At 44.3% G+C, this 22,218-nt stretch overlaps 1 protein-coding gene and 1 long non-coding RNA gene across 7 annotated transcripts in view; both read left to right on the forward strand.

The window, feature by feature from the left end:
• Positions 1 to 1,338: 1,338 nt before the first annotated feature.
• On the forward strand, positions 1,339 to 8,957 carry LOC119827613. The gene is made up of 3 exons (XR_005287699.1): positions 1,339 to 2,296; positions 6,935 to 7,036; positions 8,918 to 8,957. It is a non-coding gene; the product is annotated as an uncharacterized LOC119827613 (long non-coding RNA).
• A 5,647-nt stretch (positions 8,958 to 14,604) lies between these two features.
• Zcchc2 (zinc finger CCHC-type containing 2) overlaps positions 14,605 to 22,218 on the forward strand; it is a 46,897-nt gene continuing 39,283 nt past the window's right edge. For 3 of the 6 annotated variants that reach the window (XR_005287573.2, XM_038348724.2, XM_038348725.2), the window contains exon 1: positions 14,605 to 15,537. Coding sequence is in view for 5 of the 6 variants with exons in the window: in XM_038348724.2 (XP_038204652.1) it covers positions 14,605 to 15,537 (933 nt within the window). In the remaining variant the exon portion in view is untranslated. The remainder of the gene's footprint in view (positions 15,538 to 22,218) is intronic. The other 3 variants (XM_038348726.2, XM_038348727.2, XM_038348728.2) reach the window with 1 other exon arrangement.

The raw sequence follows: 22,218 nt of genomic DNA on the forward strand, positions 1-22,218 counted from the left end.
TTTTCCATCTTTATGCGGCTTTATTTTAACCTCTATTTCACACACACACATGAAAATACTAGAACTATTGAAGGAATCAATAAGGCTGCAGAATAAAATTTTAACATGCCAAAATCAATAATATTTCTGTATATTAACGAAACATCCAAAATTGAAACTACAAATCTATTTTTAAATGAAAAATGTGGTACCTCAAAAATATAGAGGAATATGTATCCTACAACTAGCCCTCGGGTGCTTGCACAGTGGCTCAGTGGGTAAGAGACTCTTGCCAACGAGCTTGGAATCCACATGGAGAGGAGAGAAAATCAACACCCACAAGTTGCCCTCTGACCTCCACAGGCAGGCCACGACATGCATGTGTACATGCACACACATAATAAATAAATGTAAAAACGAAACACAACCAGTCAGCTATGTATCTCCGGGGTAAAGTGTTTCCTACAAGTGCAACGCCCCAGAAGCCTCTACAAACTCAGTCACAGAAAAGCATTGAAAAAGTCTTGTGGGCTGGGGTACCACTCAGTGGCAGGGCGCTTTCCTACCTGTGGGAGACCCTAAATTCACTTCCTGGTACCATGGGGATGAAACCCACAGTAAACTACAAGCAGAGGAACTGGGGCCGATCTGATTTTTTGCTCTTTTAGTTAAAATTTTAGTAGCGAATACATATGGATTTTATAGTCAGGATAAATGGTAAACACTAAACTTTTTGATTTCATTGAAAGTATCTTACACATCATTGACAGGGTAGTAGCTGAAGCTTGGTTTAGGGTGAATCAGGGTTTGGATATCTGGGTTACTTTCTAGCATAAAAACCCAGGGAAATGATCTAACCTCACGGCCTCCATTTCCTCAGCTACAATGCACGTGTCTGAAGAGTGTCACGAAGATGGATTGGAGGCCCGCACAAAATCGCTCGTAAACTGACACCGTTCCGCATTCCGCAAGCGGTCATTCATGCCATTGCGGTTGCTCTGTTCAGGAAGTCGTTTTCCTATAGGAAATGATTGTTTTCCCTTGGCTGTCATTTCCTTCCTTTCTGTGACTTCTTCAACCCACCAGAGTAAAGAGCACACAGGCCAGAAGGGCTGGGTGAAGAAAACAGAAACCATCAGGGCAGCACATCAGGTGCCATCCAGGGGAGATGTGGTGCAGCTTTTAACCGGAGCTGTTGCAAGCAGGAAGCTGGCAGCATCCCTTGACCTTAAATGCTTCTGGGACCTGGCAGCCAAAGTGTGCTGGGGGTGGGGGCGCTCTGGAAGAGCTGGCCGTGTACATGAGGCTGGACTTAACACCATGTGGTCATCTACATGTGACAGGCTTGCCTGAGTCATCCGCTGCAGCCCAGACTCTGAGAGGTCAGAGGCCAGCAAATGACGCGGCCAGCGTTCTTTTGCCGCTTCTAACTCTTCTTGCAGCATCTCCAGCGTCTTCTGACAGAATCACAATGACTCTGCAGGCCACCCAAATCTCAGGGCAGCAAGGACACCACCATGAGCTTGCTGACCGTGTATCTGCAGTTAAATCTGAGAACCAGTAGACGGCTGTGAAGTAAAAACCTTCTGTCTTACATCTGTCTCATAAAAACACAAACAGAAAAAGCAGTAAGACCTTTGAGACTTAGACTGAAAACTCTATCAACACTGCAAAGAGTGACGGAAAAGTTAAAATACCACTATGGCCTATAGAAAAGTGAACCTTGATTTGAGGTTTAGCAACAAAATAGGTATCTATTAATGTTTCAGATATAACCAAACTGCAAAATCAGTGTCACATGTTAAACTAAACTCTTATGCAAATACAGCAAGAATATGGTTTATGTTTACTTAGCTTATGTTTGCATAGCTTCAGCTGATTATAATAATCAGTTGAGTATGAAGAATATATCTTCCTAAATAATAAATTGGCTGACTTTAATTTTCAAATGAACTAAAATAAGAGAAATAATTTTAAAAAGTAATTAGATTTACTTAGGATTAAGTAATTTAGTTGTGGTTTTTTTGTGCAAAGGTTTGCAACCATTCCTTTAAAATTGATAGGTAATGTTAAAAAAATATAAAAACTTTTTATAAAATAGGGCTTCAGGCTTGGTGTGGTCTCAGCACTTGGGAGTGTGTTCAAGGTCGGCCTTGTTTACATACTGAATTCCTGGCCAGCCAGGGCTACACAGTGAGACCCTGTCTCAAGAAAAGGGAAGGGGTTCATGTGTCCTAGACTGGCCTCAAACTTACTATGCAGCTGAGGATAACCTTGAAGATTTGATCTTCCTGCCTCCTACATGCTAAGGTTACAGGTAAGTGTCACTATGCCAGATTTTATGCATTCCTGGGGATTGAACTCAGGTCTTCGTGCAAGCTAGAGAATTACTCTCTCAAGTGAGCTACAGTCTCAGCCTGTTCTAACTTGGGTATTGTTATAGTGTCATTTGGGATCAATATTATTTACTATGCTATATAATTTGAAAGAATATGAACAGCAGCCTGCGTCATCACTAAGGCCATGTGACTTACCCCAGTTGGTACTTAGAGGGAATGGTCACTTTGGCTTACATAGAAAAATCTGTAAAACAAGATGCTATTCAATTCCAATATGGGAGTATCCCTGTGGCTAAGATAGGTCACAAGGCTGCCTCCACTGCTCAAAGTAACTCACAGGGACACTGGAATCTTAGTCAAGACTGATTCTGAATTAGAATCACAGTGTGAAGATTTGACAGAGGAAAGATACTTCTTCGTGAAAGTAAAAGACAGACAAAAAGAAGGAACTCTTCTCCAGAGCAGAGTGGGTGTTTACAGGGACAGAAAGTTATATCCATGGATGTAGGAGCTGTCCACACTGAGGTGTGTGCCATCTACTGTTGAAGGGAGCACGGGCCCTTTGTTCTGTCCCACCCAGCTAGCTTACACCCAAAATAATCACACAGAAACTGTATGAATTAAATTACTGCTTGGCCATTAACTCCAGCCTCCCATTGGCCAACTCTCACATCTTGATTTAACCCATTTCTAATAATCTGTGTTCACCATGATGTCGTGGCTTACTGGGAAAGATTCAGCATGTCTGACTTTGGCAGCTCCATGGCGGTTCTCCCTGTCTCTGCTTTCTTCCTCCCAGAATCCAGTTCTGTCTTCTCCACCTACCTAAGTTCTGCCCTATCAGGCCAAGCACTTTCTTTATTAATTAACCAATGAACGCAACACACAAACAGAAGGACCTCCTACACCATTTCCCCTTTTCTGTTTACAAAGGAAAGGAAGGCTTTAACTTTAACATAGTAAAATTATATATAACAAAACAGCTATCAAGAAAAATTTAGTTACAATATTTATATCTATTTTATCTTATCATAACAAAAGAAAACTATAACTATCTATCTATTCTTCAACTCCATCAAAGACTCCAGAAGGATATATTACCTAAGTAAACGAGAAGTAAGAAACTCCCAAAACTCTAGAAGTGACAGAGACATCTCATTGCCTGTACAGTCACCCAAAGTTCTTCTGTACTGTTGTGGCATCCATCTTGAGCCTACAGGCCCATAGTATCCAGCAGTCTTTTCCATGAAGCAAGAAATTTTAAAGACAGTTTTGCCTATAATGGCAGTTTGTCAGTCACTTTCTTCTGTGTCCTGCAGAATGTCTTGCAGACTTTTTCATGAAGCAGGAACCTTGAAGGACCATCTCAACTTTAGGCAAGTTCAGCAGTCATCTCTCTGTGGGTACTGCATGCCAGTTTATGCATCAGTCCCCCAAAATGGGACTATGGATATTTTTCCTTTGTTTAAAAAAAAGAGGGGGAAGTAGTGTGGGACAATCATCTATATTCTGTCAATTATATCTTAAATAAACACTGATTGGCTGATAGCCAAGCAGGAAGTATAGTTGGGAAAACCAGACAGGAAGTAGAGATGGGGCAATGAGAACAGGAGTATTCTGGAAAGAAGGAAGCTCTTTGGGCAGTCCTGTCCAGACACCGAAGAAGCAGGATGTGACCTGTCCCACTGAAAAAGGTACTGAGTCATGTGGCTAACATGTACTAGAATAATGGGCAAATATAAGTTATAAGAGTTAATATGAAGCCTGAGCTAATGGGACAGTTTATAGCTTATGGAGACTTCTGTGTGATTTCTTTGAGGGCTTACAGGCTGTGGGAACTGGGCAGGACAGAAACCCCACCAAGCAGGCCCTCATGTTACAATCTACCTTACTATGTACACGCTGTCCACTTTCCTGGCTTCAGATGACAAGCAGCCTCCTGAATCTCTTTTGAAAGAAGGCAGATAAGACTTTCAGCTAATGAAGATAATTTAATTCTGCTAGTCCAAACAGGATGGCAGCCACTCAGCACTCGGCTGGGCATTTGCGTGCTATGATTTTTCTCCAGCCTCCCTTAAGGTTTCTGCTGAGGGTGACCTTGCTTGGACTTGGCTCTGTCTCAGGTTTCCCTTGTAACAAGTTGACAAACGTATTCTTGGGACACCTGGTGAGTCTGCAAGCCATGACCAGTTGGTCTGACAAGCTTTACTCCCTACAGGTTTTAAAAGGTCAATAACTTGAGGTAACACATTCAGAAAAACAGTTCTCTGCTTTTAAACCTTTTTACAAAACTTGTATCTTAGTTTTGAAGGGACTTTGGATAATGTTTTGTGCCATTTAGAAAATCAGTTAATTAAACAACTTTGTATGTGTTAAACTGTACTTGCATATAGTATACTGTGGCAAAGCACACTTAACAACAGAGATAATATTCTGAGAAATGCATGGCTAGCTGATGTTGCTGTCTGCATGCCACGGAATGCATTCAGATGGCTTCTTAATACAACCAAGATACACAATAAGTGTGAGTCCGGTGCGAGTGTGTCACGGTACTCTTTTTATGTGTAAGTAGGGCATTCCAAAGTAACGACAAAGCACAGTACAGGAGCAATCACTTATATCATCGTCAAGCGCTGGGCACGCTGCATACATGTGTTACCCTTTCGTGTGGTGAGCAGCACCACAGGCTTATTACACCAGAATCATCACAAACAAGTCGGGAATGCTTTGTGTTGCTGTTACAACAGCAATGACATTCCTAAGTGTCCTAAGGTAGGAAGGGTCCCGCCGTGTTATGATCACATGGACTGTTAGTGACTGAATCGTGTGGACATGGTGTGCGGCCTCATGCAGTTTTCAGAAATCCTTTGGGATCTCTAATTTTTCCATTTTATTTTGAAAAACTTCATGCCGACAGAATACTGAAACAGTACATTGTTTTACCCCTCTTAGATTGAGTTAATGTTTTATAGCATTTACTTTGCCTTTTCTACTATTTTCCTGAGCTATCTGAAGATAAATTGTACGTACCACAGCATTTCGACCTTTCGTGCTTCTGCATATCTCTCTTGCAGAGAGATTTTTCCCTCTAAGCCACCATGTTATCACTTTACCTGATAAAGTCAGTATTGTGGCAAAAGTGTTTAATAAGCTCATAGTCAAATTACCTAATTACCCCCAAATGTCTTTTAGGTTTTTAAAATCTAAGGAACCAATAAAATCAATTGTTATATCTCTTGAGAATCCTTTCATCTAGAAGAGTATCCTATAGTTGCTTTGATGGTGTTGATATTTTAAAATATTGAGGTGATCCCAAATAATGTCCCAAAGTCTAAGTTAATCTTATTTCCTCACAATTAGATTCATTTTACATATTTTGACAAAAATATAAGATATGTGTATTTCTAGTAGCATGCTTGACATGACAAAAAAATAAATATTAGAGGTTCCATTGTTGCTAACGCTATCTGTCACGTCCTGGCTTTGATGGCATTCCTTAGATTTAGTCCCATAAAATCTATTTTCTTTGTTTTAAAATAGTTTTTAGATTTACTTATCTATGCAAATGTTTTGCTGCTATGTCCGTCTGTGCTGCATGTGCCTGGTGCCTGCGGAGGTCAGAAGAGGGCATCAGAGGCTTCCACAGAAGTTATGGAGACAAGTAAGCTGCCATTGGATGACAGAGACTGAGCTTGCGCCTTCTGCAAGCACAAGTGCTCTGAGCGGCTGAGCCTTCTCTCTAGTCCTTTTCTGTTTTTAGCTGAGGTGATGGTGAACCAATAATCACAATAATGACAATTACAAAATGTTATCTGTGATTGCCTTTCCCAGTGCCTGCTCCTCCTTTACTCCCATGGGCTAGATGTTTTAAAATCTATTAATATTATTGCATTAGTGTTGACACTCAAAGTCTCCCAGACTCAGTAAGTTCGAGTTCATCTGCCCTGTGATATGACTCATTTCAAACTAAGTAGCAGAATTTTAGATTTGTGGATTCCTAACAGAAATCAGTAGTTTTACGAGCTTTTCCAAACCAAACCAGTTTAGAATCAAGTTTACTTCTCAACAGTCAAAGATCACAGATTTAATTTCCCCTAAAGTTATAGTATGTGAGAACATAGTTATTCTGGTCGAGTTGTCCTTCTCACAAACAGAATAAAAAAATTCAGGGATTCAGATTTCAGTTCAAGGTTAGGCTTCCTGCAAGGGTATCTTCCACCACAGTGGGACACAGAGTCCCATGCTACCACTGACAATACCACCACAGAAACAATACTTGTGATTTTTTTCTCAACTGCCTTGTAGTTTTGAAACCCTGACAAAAAGTTACCTTTAAATTTTAATATGTAATTTTAAGATGTATCTCAAAAAATAATTGGCTTGTATTATTTTCAAGATCTTTTGATCAACTTTTCAATTATATTTTTAAAATTAATATCCAGGTACAATGCTGAGTGGACCTGGTTAAATAGAGAATTATTTCTGAAATATACTTTTATGACAATTTAAATGATAAAAAGGGGAGGCTAAAGTGACATTGGCATATGAATTTGCTTCCTTTCCTCCTTTGGCGACAATCCTTGCTGTCTTTTCTGGGGATCCTTATAATTCTGAAGAAAGTTACTCCACTTTCCTGGACCCAGGAATTGACCAAGGGTAGACACACAACTTCGGCAAAGAGAGTAAAGGAGAACCTGAGGCCTGGCCTGAAGGTGCTGGTATGTACGTTTTGTCTTTCCTGTTAGACATGCCTGAGAAACTTCTGGACTTTACATCTGTTTTACTGTTCGTTCATCTGTTCATTTCATAATCATTTAGAAACATCTAACATGTGGTAAGTGGAAGAAGCAGGTTAACAGCTGGTAAAATATGAAGTTAAATATACATGGCCAGTCAATTGACATTTACATCCTAGCCAAGTGTGCTTGGCGACTCACTTATAATCCTACTATTTGTGAATTCAAGTCCAGCCAAACTACATAGTGAGAACAAGTCTTTAAAAAAATATCCAGTGGAAGAAGAAACATGTTAGAAGATCAGTAGTTCAATATTCTTGATTTACATGACTTTAGATATGAGTCAGACTGGGTGCTTTGGATAATATCTTACTTTTAGCTAGGTAGAGTGCTTAAACATACAGTCCTTTAAATTACAGGTACATATATGTCTGTGCATGTGAGCATAGTCCACGTGGAGGACACAGGCATCAGATCCCCTGGGGCTGAAGTTACAGGCAGTTGTGAGTCTCCTGATGAGGTTGCTGGGAACCAAACTCCTAAACTTGGGTCCTGTGCAAGAGTAGTGCACACGCCTAACTGCTGAACCATCCAGACCCCATACATCCGTTTATAGAGCAGACAATGTCAAGTATATTGGTTTATTCTGAACCACTCAGCTATTTGGGGTTTGGGTAAAATTACTAGCTGTAATCCAATTGTAAAAGGTGGGATTTAAAAGTTCCTTTCATCATTGCTAGCATCCAAATTCAAAGTAAAACCTTCAATTAAAGCCAAGTTTCTTATTGCAGAGAAATACAAACTTGAATGAAGTGAGATGTCTTTATATATATGTTTTTCTTTTATTGGTTAATAAGTAAAGCTTCTTTGGCCAATAGCAAGGCAGAATATAGCCGGCAGAATATAGCCAGACTGGAGAGTAGGCAAAGACAGGGAGATGCCATGTAGCTGCCAAAGAAGACAAACACAAGACCCTTGCCAGTAAGCCACAGTCTCGTGGTAATACACAGATTAATAGAAATGGGTTAATTTAAGTTATAACAGTTAGTTAATAAGAATCCTGAGCTAATAGGTCAAGCAGTGTTGTAATTAATATAGTTTCTATGTGACTATTCGGGAGATGAACAAGCAGTCTCCTTTTACAAAATTATAACCAACGTTCCAGAATGAACATCCACATAAAGCCTAAGAAAGCTTAAAAAAAAAAGTTCTTCTAGACCCACAAAAATGGGAGCCAAGCACAGCTTCTTGGTAGCCACACTTTTCTGCCAGACAGGCCCTGTTTGCAGGCTGCAAGCAGAGGCACGGCTCCTTTAAGAAATGGCTTCCTGGTTCGTGCTGGCAGCACAAATAGCTCTGGCTCTTTCCAGGGGCCAAGCACTCGAATGGGGTTTGTGAGCAACATGCTACACCTGCTGCATCCCTGACGCTGGGGTGGTAAGCATGGCTCACAGGGCAGTGAACATGCCTCTGCCATGTTGGACTCAGTGAAGCAAACAGCCAAGCTGGTCCAGCCACATTTGCTTAGCAATAAAAAAAAAAAAAGACACTCCTGGTCAGAAAATTATTACAGATATGTAACAATAAGGACAGAGTCAAACAGAAATAAACCTCTGAACAAGTCATAGTGTGTTTTTTAAAAAATGTATGTAGGCTTGGGAGAGAGAAGAAAAAGAGTACAGAGAGTTACAAAAAATAGTTTTTAAAAATAAACAAAGTCTTTAAAGAGACAGTAAAAGTAAAAGAATACAGGCAGTCACAGATTACAGGAGTAAAGAAAAATAAGCTATATAAAGATGGGATATATAGAGAGAATCTGGATTACATAGATTATTGTGTTTTCTTTGAACTTTTTGATTGCAGAGAGACATTTGATTCTGGAGACTGCTAAGTTAAACCAACATAAAGGTATCTTGACTTCAAAATTTGAGTCTAAGGATTTGTTGCTTTGGAAAAGAGGTTCTCCTTTTGTTTCCACAGAAGATGAGAACCAGTGGATTCTTTCCAGGCTAATGTGGTTTGATGGAACAAGGACCCCTGAAAGGTCTCCAAGAACCCTAAAAATACTTTGCCCAATGATGTGAGATTTCCCTCTGTATGCTGTGATTACCATTAATGAATAAAGGAACTGCTTTGGACCTATAGCAGGGCAGAATTTAGGTAGGCGGAGGAAGACAGAACTGAATGCTGGGAGAAAAAAGGATGGAGTCAGAGAGAAGCCATGGAGCCACTGCCAGAGACAGATGCTGGGAACTTTACCTGGTAAGCCACAGCCACATGGCACTACACAGATTAATGGAGATGGGTTAAATTAATATGTAAGAGTTAGCCAATAAGAAGCTAGAGCTAATGGGCCAAGCAGTGATTTAATTAATACAGTTTCTGTGTGATTATTTGGGGGCTAAGAGGCTGGGAACCAACAAGCAGCTCTCTCCTCCTACAGCCCAAAAAACAACAAGACGCGGTTTGAAGAAAACAATGCCCAATTCCCCTAATGATTGTTTATTTAAGTGTTTGTTTTTATTTAAAAGGAATTGGGTATAGTTAGATGGTCCCAGTCAATTTCTAAAAGATAATAATAATAATATGGGAGCAATGATATAGAGATGAATACTTTACAATAGGGGATCTTCGTTTATTGATACTAACTTTTTTTTTTTTGGTTTTTTTTTCGAGACAGAGTTTCTCTGTGGCTTTGGAGCCTGTCCTGGAACTATTAATACTAACTTAACAACCATTTTGTTATATGTATATTTCTACTCTTGTCTAAGGCATTATTATATTTATGCAGCTCATTAAAAAATGTGATGTATAATTAAAAACTACAGATTAATAGTCATTTATAATGATCAAACTTGTAGTTATGTTAGTTTGGTTTTCTAGATAATCTTCAATGCTTCCAAGACCTACAGAATATGGTATTTAAAAGAACTCAGACTTTTTTTTGACAATGAGACATGTCTGCTTCTGGAAGTACCAGTTTACTTCAGAGAGGTTGATGGGTATTGAAGAAACATGTTATGGAATTTACCTTCAATGTGACAAGGCTAACCATTTGGGCAAGAAACTGCTCTTTCCTGGACTGCTTGATGTTATGCTGTATGAACTGGACATGCAGGACCCACAAAAAAATGACTGCTCGCCAGGCGGTGGTGGTGCACGCCTTTAATCCCAGCACTCGGGAGGCAGAGGCAGGCGGATCTCTGTGAGTTCGAGGCCAGCCTGGTCTACAAGAGCTAGTTCCAGGACAGGCTCTAAAAAAGCTGCAGAGAAACCCTGTCTCAAAAAACCAAAAAATAAAAAAATAAAAAAAAAATGACTGCTGAACTTTCCTAAAGAAGGTGAAACAGCCCTTCTGGGTTCCTGATTCATGAAAGAAACTGCCAGAGATTCTGCAGGAGACAGAAGAAAGTGACTAATGAACTTCAACATTATAAGGTAAAACAGATCTTCAAATTTCCTTCTTCATGGAAAAGTCTGCTGGATACTATGGGCCTGTGGGCTGAAGATGGATGCCTCAACAATACAGAAGAACTTTGGGAGACTGTCCAGGCAGCGAAATGTCTCTGTCACTTCTAGAACTTTGGAAGTTGCTTACAATGTACTTCCTGTTTATTTAGGTAATATTATATCCTTCTGGGGTCTTTGAAGAGTTGAAGACAGAGAGTTATAGTTTTCCTTAGTTGTGATAAAGAATAAATTAGATATAAAACTTTAGACTCACAAAGATAGGATAGATGATAGAGTATTTTCCTTAATTTGATAAATGTAAATAGACAAAATATTGTAAGACTAATTCTTGCTTAATAATATTGTTTTGTTATATGTAATTTTACTGTGTTAAAACCTTCCTTTTATTTAGACAGAAAAGGGGAGATGATGTGGGATGTCCTTCTGTATATGTGTTTGTTTTGTTGGTCAATGAATAAAGCTACTTTGACCTATGGCAAGGCAGAATATAGCCAGGTTAAAAGAGATATATAGAGAGAGAGGAGGTGGAGTCAGGGAGATGCCATGTAGCTGCTAAAGGAAACAGATGCCAGACCCTTACCAGTAAGCTACAGCCTCGTGGTGATACACAGATTAATAGAGATGGGTTAATTAAAGATGTAAGAGTTAGCCAGGGGGGTGGTGGCCTTTAATCCCAGCACTAGGAGGCAGAGGTAGGTGGATCTCTGTGAGTTCGAGGCCAACCTGATCTACAAGAGCTAGTTCCAGGACAGGCTCCAAAGCTACAGAGAAACCCTGTCTCCAAAAAACAAAAAAACAAAAAACAAAAAACAAAAACAACAACAACAACAAAAAGATATGAGTTAATTAATATAAATCCTGAGCTAATGAGCCAAGCAATGTTCTAATTAATATAGTTTCTATGTGATTATTCATGTCTGGGTGGCCAGGAAACAAATGAGCAGTCTCCGTATACACTTAAATGTTAAAAACTAATAGCACTTTCATGTCACACTAAATGAATATCAGGAGCAACTTAAGGACAAGACGTAATAACACCTTGTGACCTGAAAACTGCTTTTCAGGGGCTAACTCCTTCTATTTGTCAGGGTTCTCCAGAGAAACAGAACCAATAAAATGTGTACTAAAAGATTTATTGGACTGGCTTATACAGTATGGCATTACCAGGTAGTTAACAACTGTCTCCACGCTGGAGAGGCTAAGAAGCAAGTAGCTTCTCAGTCCAGAGACACATTCCTCAGCAGCCCCAATCTGGCAATTAGAATGCCTGGAGAGCTGCTGGTCCCCAGTTCCCACTAGAAGGGTAAAACTGGACTCAGATGTCAGGGAAGGAGACAGCAGCAGTGGCAGGAGCAGAGGAGATGCTCTCACTGAGACGCAGGAAAGGCAGGCAGGTAGCGGTCCTCTGACCACTTTTTATCTGGGTTACTTTCTGGCAGATGCTGCCTCCCCTACCCGGATGCCACCATAAGGGAGGTCTTTCCCCTTCAGTCAGCCCTGAAGAATTATCCTGAACGACTGGTTCAGAAACATGTCTCTGACAAACAAGTTCCACCATCACAACCACACACTCACCATTACCATATCCCATCTGACCTGATTACGCCTGGAGCATAAAATACCTGGGAATTTAGAGCAGGTCTTTGCAACCAAGTGGGAGAATATGTTTCCACAGTGTCGTTAGCTTCACCTGGGTAGTTTCCCCATGAGCACACTCCTCTTTTGCCCTGGGCTATCCCTTACAAGCATGGCAGCCACCCTTCACTCTTGCTCAGTGTGTTCTATTATTATCACTGGGCAGAAGAAACACTTTTACCGGGGTGAGAGAGAGAGAGCCCTGAAACACCCCATGGGGAGAAAATCCTCAAGCCGGTGGAGGATAACCTGAATCATTAAACTATCGTATATGCTACTTTTAACTGTTATTATCAACTGTGTTTTCTAATGCTGGCCAAAGCTAGAAAGATGAAAGTCATTGTTACTACTTGCAAATTTAACTCTGATGAAATCATGGATTGGGCTTTGGGAGTTGATACTAAGTAGCTTTTTGATGCCAAAGAAAATGTAAAGATGTAAAAAATGCAAAGCCTTGCCCACATGTAAAACTCGATTTGGAGGCCCAGCATTTGCTCATTACACAAGGCATCCAAAGCAGTGTGTGCATGGGGGGGTCTCACACTATTCGTCACTTAAAGCACCCCATCCTAAGCTTCAGAAATGTGACCCAGAGACCAAGCACGAATAGTAGATTGGAGGACAGTTGTTAGTTGAAGTCGACATTTTACTGCATTTAAGTTATACCCAAGAAGCTCAAGGGAACAGAGAATTACATGCCAGGATAGCTTTTGGTTATTCCTGACAACCTTAAGATGTGCTGCGTGATTCTCCATTTCCCAGTTTTGTCACTGAAGCTGACTCGGGGTTAATTCAGGTTTGTTGGGAATGGTAAAGTTGCAGAGCTACGAGATAATCACGATTCTACCCTGTAGGTGTCCCTGCACTCTGATTAACTGCATTTTCCTTTCCTTGCGCCCCTACTAAGGCTATATAGTATGAGTTCTTAATTTAAAAACAGTAGGGATTTTTTTTTAAAAAATGCTTTTTTATTAATCTTTTAAAAAAAATTCCTGATATTCCCCCCTCAAGGCCACAAGATTTATTTACAGCCATGGGGCTGACAGACAGCATGGCAGGAACTCTGAGGGGAGTTCAGGCCCCAGCACCAGAGAGATAGCATGGGAGGATGGCTCCGAAGCCTCTAAGCAGATTCAAAGCCCCTTGATGGGTTTTTAGAGCAGGGTTATATACATACGTGTGTGTGTGTGTGTGTGTATATATATATATATATATATATATATGATGTGTGTATGTATGTAAATGTATATACACATCACCGTTAAAGAGACACATTAGAGGACTCCAAACCTTAAAAACGTAGTATTACTTAAAAAGTTAAAAGCCTTGTCTAGATCTATCTTATATTCTTTGAGTTATGGAAAACTCACACCAGAACAAGGATTTCCAATGTTCGTGGATAGGAACAAAAACGCAGCCAATAAATGTTTCTGAAAAATCATAGACTTGGGGCAGGAGGGTGTTCTTAAACGGAACCTTGCAAGCCATAAGCAACCATTAGGCTCAGGCACCCCCAACGGTAAGGTCCCTCCGCCCGGTAGCCGGTCCAAATCAACACCTTGCAGCCAGCCTGAGCGCGGCGCTCGCCTCCCCAGACTGCTTCGCAAGGCAGCCCAGCTCTCGGATCCGCGTTCCAGCGTCCACACCGACGGTTAAGGTAAAGTTTTAGAAAGTGAGAATTTGCAGGGGCTGAGATTCGCCAAGTCCACCAGGAGGCCGAGGCTGGGAACCCGTGTGGGTCCTGCTCCCGGGCAGAGGCTGACGAGAGATGGTCAACAGCCAGGACAGGGGCCAGATCCCTCAAGAAAAGCCAACCCGCTGATCGCCGCTCCCGACCGGGCTCACCACCGCCGCGGTCACAAGGTCCCAAGCCTCGTCCCCAGCCCGCTGGAACCCACCGAGCAATAGGACCGCTCGGGAGCCGCCGGAGCCCTGCAATCTTGCAGGACCTGGGCGTGGCTTCTCCGAGAGGGAGGCGCCCGGGAGGGCTTACGTCACTCCGCCTCTGGACGTCGATTGGCTGGGGTGCAGTGCGCGGAGCCCGCCAGCGTCTCCGCCCAGCCCCGCAGCTCCTCCTCCTCTCCAAGCCTCTGTGCCCCCGCTGGCTCGAGAAGGAACCGCTCAGGCCGTCGCCGCCTGCCCAGTGCGGACGCGGAGAAGGAGGCGGAAGACGGACGCGCTGGTCGGCTTGCTCCTCCCGCACCGGCTCCCCAGCAGGCGCGGCGGCCAGGGGCGGAGCCGTCGCGGGCACGCCCCGCCTCCGGCCCGGGACGACGACGCTGGCCGGCCACCGCCCCCCTCGCCGGCGAGACCCGCCCCCGAACCGCCCCGCCCCGGCGGCATGGAGGGGCAGCGTTCTTGACCGCCGCGCCGCCGCCCGGGCTCTCTGCTCCTCCCGCCGCCCCCGCTCGCTTGCTCGCATGTCCGCGCCGCCTTAGCCGAGGATGCTGAGGATGAAGCTGCCGCCGAAGTCGACGCACCCCAGCGAGCCGCCACCCGACGCGGAGGAGCCCGAGGCGGACGCGCGGCCCGGCGCAAAGGCGCCGCCGCGCCGCCGCCGCGACTGCCGCCCGCCGCCGCCGCCGCCGCCCACGGGCCTGTCGCGGGGCCCCCCTCCGCCGCCGCCGCCGTCGCCGCCGCCCCGGGGGCTCGAGCCGCCTGTTGCTGACGGGCCGACGGCGGGCGCGGGCATGCCGGGCGGCGGCGGGCACGCGGCGGCGCTGCGCGAGCAGGAGCGGGTGTACGAGTGGTTCGGGCTGGTGCTGGGCTCGGCGCAGCGCCTGGAGTTCATGTGCGGGCTGCTGGACCTGTGCAACCCGCTGGAGCTGCGCTTCCTCGGCTCGTGCCTGGAGGACTTGGCGCGCAAGGACTACCACTACCTGCGCGACTCCGAGGCCAAGGCCAACGGCCTCTCTGACCCAGGGTCGCTGGCCGACTTCAGAGAACCCGCCGTGCGTTCGCGCCTCATCGTGTACCTGGCGCTGCTGGGCTCGGAGAACCGGGAGGCCGCCGGCCGCCTGCACCGCCTCCTGCCCCAGGTGGACGCGGTGCTCAGGAGCCTGCGCGCGACTCGAGCCGAGGGCTCGCGTGGCAGCGTGGAGGACGAGCCGGGTGGCGATGGCGAGCAGGACGCCAAGAAGGACGGCCTCTGCCCGGAAGGCGGCGGCTGCGTCGATCTCGGGACTGGAGGCGGGCTTGGCTTCAGGGCCCAGGAGGAACTGCTGCTGCTCTTCACCATGGCTTCGCTGCACCCAGCTTTCTCCTTCCACCAGCGGGTCACTCTGAGGGAGCACCTGGAGAGGCTCCGCAGCGCGCTCCGCGTGGAGCCCGAGGACACGGAGGTGGAGGCGTGCAACTTTGCGGGCTCCAGGGCCCAGGTAAGGCTCGGATGTGCGAACCAGCGGCCCCGCCCTCGGAGGCCCCCGAATCCAGCTCCGACCCCAGCCTCGTGTAGGTGTCCCGGAATAACCACGCCACGGCTCTCGCCACGGCTAACCTCTTCGTTTTCTTGGGCGACTCTGCTCCAGTCACCCTCATACACAAACAAGCCGCCCGCCATAACAGAATGCTCTAGAAGTCTCTACGTGCACGAGTTGCCACGGAAGACGGGGAGCTCTCTTACCCAAGACCTCGGATGAGGAGGCTTGTGGGACATTTTGGGCTTTGAGCATTGTGGGCAGTAGGTGCAAGGGAAAAAGGAAGCGCTAGAAGGGCCTGTCAGCCGCAGTCTAGCCGTAGGTGGGCCGTTTCCTAGTCTGTCAGCCTGCTTATAGTCGCCTTCCTCCTTGTCTATGCCATAAGGGACTTTTCATGCTTAGTGTGCGCCAGTTAAAAAAGTTCGAGTAAGTCTTTTGGCTTCTACTTAGAGAACTTTGTATTCTCAGAAGAAAATCTATGGAGACCTATGAATTGACTGACCTAACACTGGTCATCTGGGTAAAAGGCCTGGGATCGCCTGGCCAAGCCTCTAACTACGAAAAGCTTTCCTAAGGGGCTTGACTTCTGCTTCCAGAGTTGGGGCTGATAATCTTAGGTCTTTACTCTAGGCCTTAACGGTGTCTAAAAGAGTTATTTAAACACATATTTAGTACATAGGAATCCACTTGTAGCAAAAATGGAAGAATTTTTACGGAATTTTTGAAAGCAGTTTAACTAGGCCCAGTGAGCCGGTTAAGGACAGTGATTTAATGGAGGATGGGGATAGGTTTCAGTTGCAGTAAAACTAGATTAAAAGCTTATTTTTGTGGATCAGGTCTTATGAAAGGTATTGATTAGGATGTCAGGCTTTTCCACTTTAAGAAGGGAGATTTCCCTTCCCTCCTTGCTTGAAAGTTAACCATGTGTCTGAAATCATCCAGTATCCAGAACTCAAATTGAGCATTGTGATTCACTGCTGATTGGATATACCCAAAGACCCAGGGCATTTAGGATTAATCACAAAGGGCCTTCGAGATAACCTAGGCGGAGTGAAGTGACAAATTAATGTTTTATTATAAACCTTAAAAATCCAGATGTAGTAAAGCTAGTACTTTGCATTTTCTTGGTGATTATAAACTCATTCCATCTTGTAGTGTCTACTACCAGCATACAGTGTGTAATGATGATGAAAGCTTAATTCAGCCTTCAGCCTACTCACGAAATAGACCTGGAAAGGTACGCCAGTGAGCTGTAAAATTTAGAGAAGAAAGCATGAATTCAAGATCAGTGTGCACCTGTTTTAACACGCTTTCTTGTGACTAAGGATAACCTTGAATTTGGTCTGATGAAAATGCTCACAATGGGACAGTTTACATGATTCCATTCGTACTACACCAGCGTGGGTAGTCACTACAGAATTTTAACTGTCAGGAGTCTCCTCCCTTACTTTTAAGGTGAGTGTCCTAAAGCAGACTGAGGGGATAGGTATGTGCTAATCAGAGGAATGAGATTTTTTTTTTCTTGCCTGCAGTGCATGGCCTTTTCTGGCCACCAGTGAATGCTGGGGAGAGTGGGCAGACATTGGGCAAGCTGCCATTAATTTTAGCACGCCATCTCTTCTCGGGAAGTGGGAGCAGGGACTTAAATCTTGCAGGGATTTGTGAGTACTACACACGACCCTGGCGCTGTTGCTTAGCACTTGCTTAGGCATGCTGAGCATATTTCCCAGCTGTTCAGGATTGATGAACAAACCGTTGATGTCTTATGAAACTAGGAAGATCCCACCTTTGGAGGCGGGGGAGTTTCGGAGTGGTCTCCTAGCCCTCCCGCTGACGCTCGTTTCGGCATTGACAGTCCAGCGTTGGCTGCCCTCGGGCTGTCGCTCTTGCGGCTGCGGGGCAGGTGAGCTGTTTTAGTGCCCGTCCCGCGGTCCAGCCCAGCTGTCCTAGGCCCTCGATGACCTAAGCACTCGCAAGGTAGGGCGCGGGGGGGATTCCGCCCGGAGAAGGCTGGAGCGCCGGCTGCTCGGGAGCGCGGTCGCGGCCCACCGACAGCGGCCAAGCTGGGCCGCCCCTCCTCCGCCCGGCAAGATGGCGGCCGCGCAGCCCACGTGACGAGGGCTGGCCCGCCCGGGACCAGAGCCTCGGCCTGGCTTGGTGGTGGAGGTGGAGAACCACGTGGGCCCGGTAAAGGGGAGGTTCGTGGGGGGCATGCCATTGACCCGGAAGTAACTTCGGTTACAGGTATGCAGCTTCTCATTGCTTAGGAACCATATTTGTCTTTTATTAGTGTGTGTGACCAAGGGAAGCATATTTACCTGCCCTCAGTGGATGAAGAAAAGAAAAATGAACTCTTAATTTTTTGAAAAGTATACAGATCTAGAATACTGTACCTAGTTTTATAGTTGTACCTAATAACTGTGTAGCGGGTTTGTTTAACATTTTTTAAGCCAATGACATTTATGGGTAGAACACGTACTTTAATGCCAGCTTTCTGTTCTGTGCCTGAAGGTGACCAGGGCCAGCGCAGTGTCTTGCCATGAGCTTTGTTAGACGTGATGACCAGTCCACAAGCTATCCCCAGAGAAACAAGTACACGTGTGGCTTTACTCCTAGAAGTGACAATTCATAGTTTTTAAGATGGGATTTATACAATTCTGTAGTGTTACATTCTGTTGAAACTTCAGTAGTGGCGTTCCTTTTAGGAGACTTGCACATAAATCTCATTTTCTTCCCAGCTGCAGTAGACTGCCATTAACTTGTCTATGAGTCCACAAACAGGCCGAAGAACGGCAGTAGGAGTGCCCATTGCCGGTGTCCTAGGAAACCTGGGTAGCTCTGTTAGAGTTCTGTAAGTGGAGAATAGCTGAAAACACCCGACGTTAACAGGTCTCTTCTGTCATTAGGAAGGTAAACTGTAAAGACTTAGGAACAAACCCCCATGTAGCTTGAGAGGTATTAGCCTTATTATTAGTTCATTGAAAAGACATGTATCCTCCCATGTTGGAGTCGCTAAAGGCACCCAGACTATTCATGACATGCACTGCCTGGTTTTAAAGGTGCAAGCATTGGTTGTCTCTGGAGTCCATAGTGGTTGTTCTTGGAGCTTGAAGCATGGTTGTTTGACCTGACAAATAGTACTAATATTTGAATAAAAGATTAAAATATAACTACTAAGACACTTGATCTGTGTCTTAGTGTCACTTGAACTCATCAAAATTAAGTGGCTGTGAGTTATTTACTAAAATTTACTGGGGGAAAACTTGTAAAATTGTTTCTTTTTCTGTAAACATGTAAATTAGCTGTATTGTCTTTGACCAAATATTTTTACTCATTTTGAAATACAGATTATGTGAATTGAGTTGTGTTGGAGCCTGAGAAACAAAACTCTACAATGAGTTTTAGCAAATTCTACTTCTCCAAGGAAATGTGTTTGTGCCACCAGAGTTCATAGTGAAAGCAGCTACCCAGAAGTTTAGATACCAGGATTCTGTTGCTGTATTATGCACAAAAATACTTTTGTAAGAGGGCAGTAGAAAAGAATAGTGTTTTATTGTTTTTGAGACAGCGTTTCACACATAACCCAGGCTTGCCTCAAACTGAAAATCCTACTTCCATTGCCTCAGGAGTGTGGAATATAGGTGTGTGCTATTTCATTGGCATAGAAATTGTTTTTAAAATTCACCAGGAATACATATTTGTATTGCTTTTAAGGCATTGCTAGAATATATCTTGCTGTGACGAGTGATGGTCGGAGAGTGGGACTTGCCTGAGGTTTCCCTTGTTGGATGGTCTTGTTCTAGGAGCAAGTATCTGAGCTGCGTCTGCCTCCTGGCTGGTGGAAGGGGGGAGAACAGGTGTGGCACAGCATCTTGAGGTGGAGGGAGGAGCAGGAATAGCCATGTCTTCATGTCAAATGTTTGGTCTGCTTGGCTGCAGCAAAGAGTAAAAGCAGCAGCTGTGGTATAAGAACTCTTGTTTGAAGAGCCTTTTTACAATCAGGTAGTCACTATTTTAGTTAGCAGATAATTACCAAAATAAAGCGCAAGGTTTCCTATTCAGTGATTTTTTCTCCTGGGATGCAGGTGTAGAAGGAAAGCAAGTGCTCTTCCTCCGGCTAAGACCACCACACACCTGCGCTGCCTTCCTTGTGGACAGGTTGGTTTTTGTGTGGTAGAGATCTCAGAGAGAGAGACAGACAGACAGACAGACACACATACACACACCTGGGAAGAGAGGGCAGGAGCAGGAAAGCATGCTCCAGGAGCAGTTTACGGGGCAAAGGACTAGGATTTGATTCTCAGCACGTACATGGCAACACACAACCACCTCTAATTTCGGGATCAGATGCCCGCTTCTAGCCTCCAAGGGTACCAGGCACACATGGTGCCCATACATGTGTGCCGATGAAACATACCCAAAGTGAGACCTCAGATAAACTACTCCCGAATGAGCACCAAACACTGCTACTGAGCCGCTGGTAGGGAACCAAAGGTCAGGTATTCTCCAGAGCATAGGTACCAAAGGAAATGGCCCAAGCGCTGAGGTTCCACCTCCTTTTCACACTGCCCGCGTACAGAGACAACCAGATTATCACAGGAGCAGAGAACTCTATAAAAGCAGGAAAGCCTTGTTATCAGTGTTCTCAAGAGTCTGTGTCAATTCAGAACTCGACTAGCATGTACGTTTTCTTGGAGTTTCGGTACTTCTAGATCTCTTACTACTATTTTTTAAAATACTATTTTTAAAAACTTATATAATTGACCTTCCTCGCTAGGTCTTTAAATTATCTGTCTTTATTTTTTTTTTTATCAGCATTGCATGTATTATAATTTTCTCAGTCACAATTTCTTAAGCCTAGACTTTCAAATATATAGAAGAATTGCTTTAAGACTGGAAGCATTGAACAGTGATTTTTTTTTTTTTTTCGTTTTTTGGTCTTAATTTGTACAGAGGCACAAATGGGTGCAGACCCGGAAGTGATGGTCTGCTAATAGGAGAGGTCCTGACTATAACTGTTGTCTTACTGTTTGGGTAATTGACTATACAGAGCATCTCCTTCAGTGTTTGTGATTGGTGTGGTGGGGGGAAGGGGAACAGAAAATACCTTGCTTGTGCTTAGAAAGTTAAAACTTTATTTTGGTCACTGAAATGACCACTCGGAGAAGTCAATGTGAGCTTTTTGTGCTTATTGTTAATGCAGTCAAAATTGGGATAGTTTTCTACAGTAAAATTGGTTTTTGTTTTGAATGGTCCTGAAGAGGAAGGTGTGGTGGTGTTTAGAGTCCCACTTCAGAACAAGCCCGACCTGAAGCTGTGCAACGGTGAATAGAAAAGCTCTTGCTTTAGTTACACTGGGGTAAGTGGCTGTACTCACGGGTGTGCCTAAGTGTGCACTCAGGAGAAGACAGTTTCCCAGCGCTGCATACATTTAACTGCCTGTGCTTCATGGTCAACCTCCCCCCCCCCCCCACACACACACTTAAATTGTAAATTTCTGCATGGTTCCAAGAACTCACCTGGACTGAAGGTAAAGCTGTGGCTCTGCTGAGGGGCCTAGAAGGCCTGCTGGGACCTGGGCTGCTTCCTACTTAGGACTCCTTGATCTTGTTGTGCACTCTCCTCTCCTGGGGTATGATTGTACAGATGGAGATGGAACATAGGTGTAGGCTAGGGAGGGGGTGTGTGCATGTCTAGGTCCTTCTGTACCCCTAAGATTCTTCTTGTCACCTCACTCCGAAACACCATGCTGTGGGGATTGTATCGATTGGCACAGGAGTGAAGCAAACCTTGGTCCTCCTTCCTCATTTCCTTGAACAGCCGAGGACTGTTTGGTTCCTGTGTCTTTGGCATTTTGTGTCCAATGTAGAGTGTTTTCCACCCGCACACCTGCCATCTTAATAGCTGGCAGTATTTAGATTGAAGGAGCAGAAGCATGAACAGTTACACAAGGAAAACACCAAGGCCAATTTGCGGATAAAACCTGCTGCCCTTATTTCCCACTGCTCGCCATAAACTTCTATAATAGCATTATTGTGCTACAGCTTCCTTAATGCTTAGTTGAACACATTCAGTCTCCCCTCCCCATGGCACGGTATCAACATTCTTAATATTTTTGTCCTCCTCCCTCTCTCTCATATGTGTGTGTGTGTGTGTGTGTGTGTGTGTATGTCTATAATTAAAAATTATATATATTTATTGATTTTATATATTGATTTTTTTTATTGAGCTCTACTTTTTCCTATGCTCCTTTCTCTGCCTCTCCCCTCCCCTTCAACCCTCTCCCATGGTCCCTATGCTCCCAATTTACTCAGGAGATCTTGTCTTTTTCTACTTCCCATATAGATTAGATCTATGTAAGTATCTCTTAGAGTCCTCGTTGTCTAGGTTCTCTGGGATTGTGATTTGTAGGCTGCTTTTCTTTGTTTTATGTTTAAAAACCACTTATGAGTTAGTCCATATAATTGTCTTTTTGGGTCTGGGTTACCTCACTCCACCCATTTGCCTGCAAATTTCAAGCTGTGGTTATTTTTTTCTGCTGTGTAGTACTCCATTGTGTAAATGTATCACATTTTCCTTATCCATTCTTCTGATGAGGAGCATTACATTGTTTCCAGGTTCTGACTATGACAAACAATGCTG

Source organism: Arvicola amphibius, chromosome 12 (genome assembly GCF_903992535.2).
Source record: "Arvicola amphibius chromosome 12, mArvAmp1.2, whole genome shotgun sequence".
NCBI lineage: Eukaryota > Metazoa > Chordata > Mammalia > Rodentia > Cricetidae > Arvicola > Arvicola amphibius.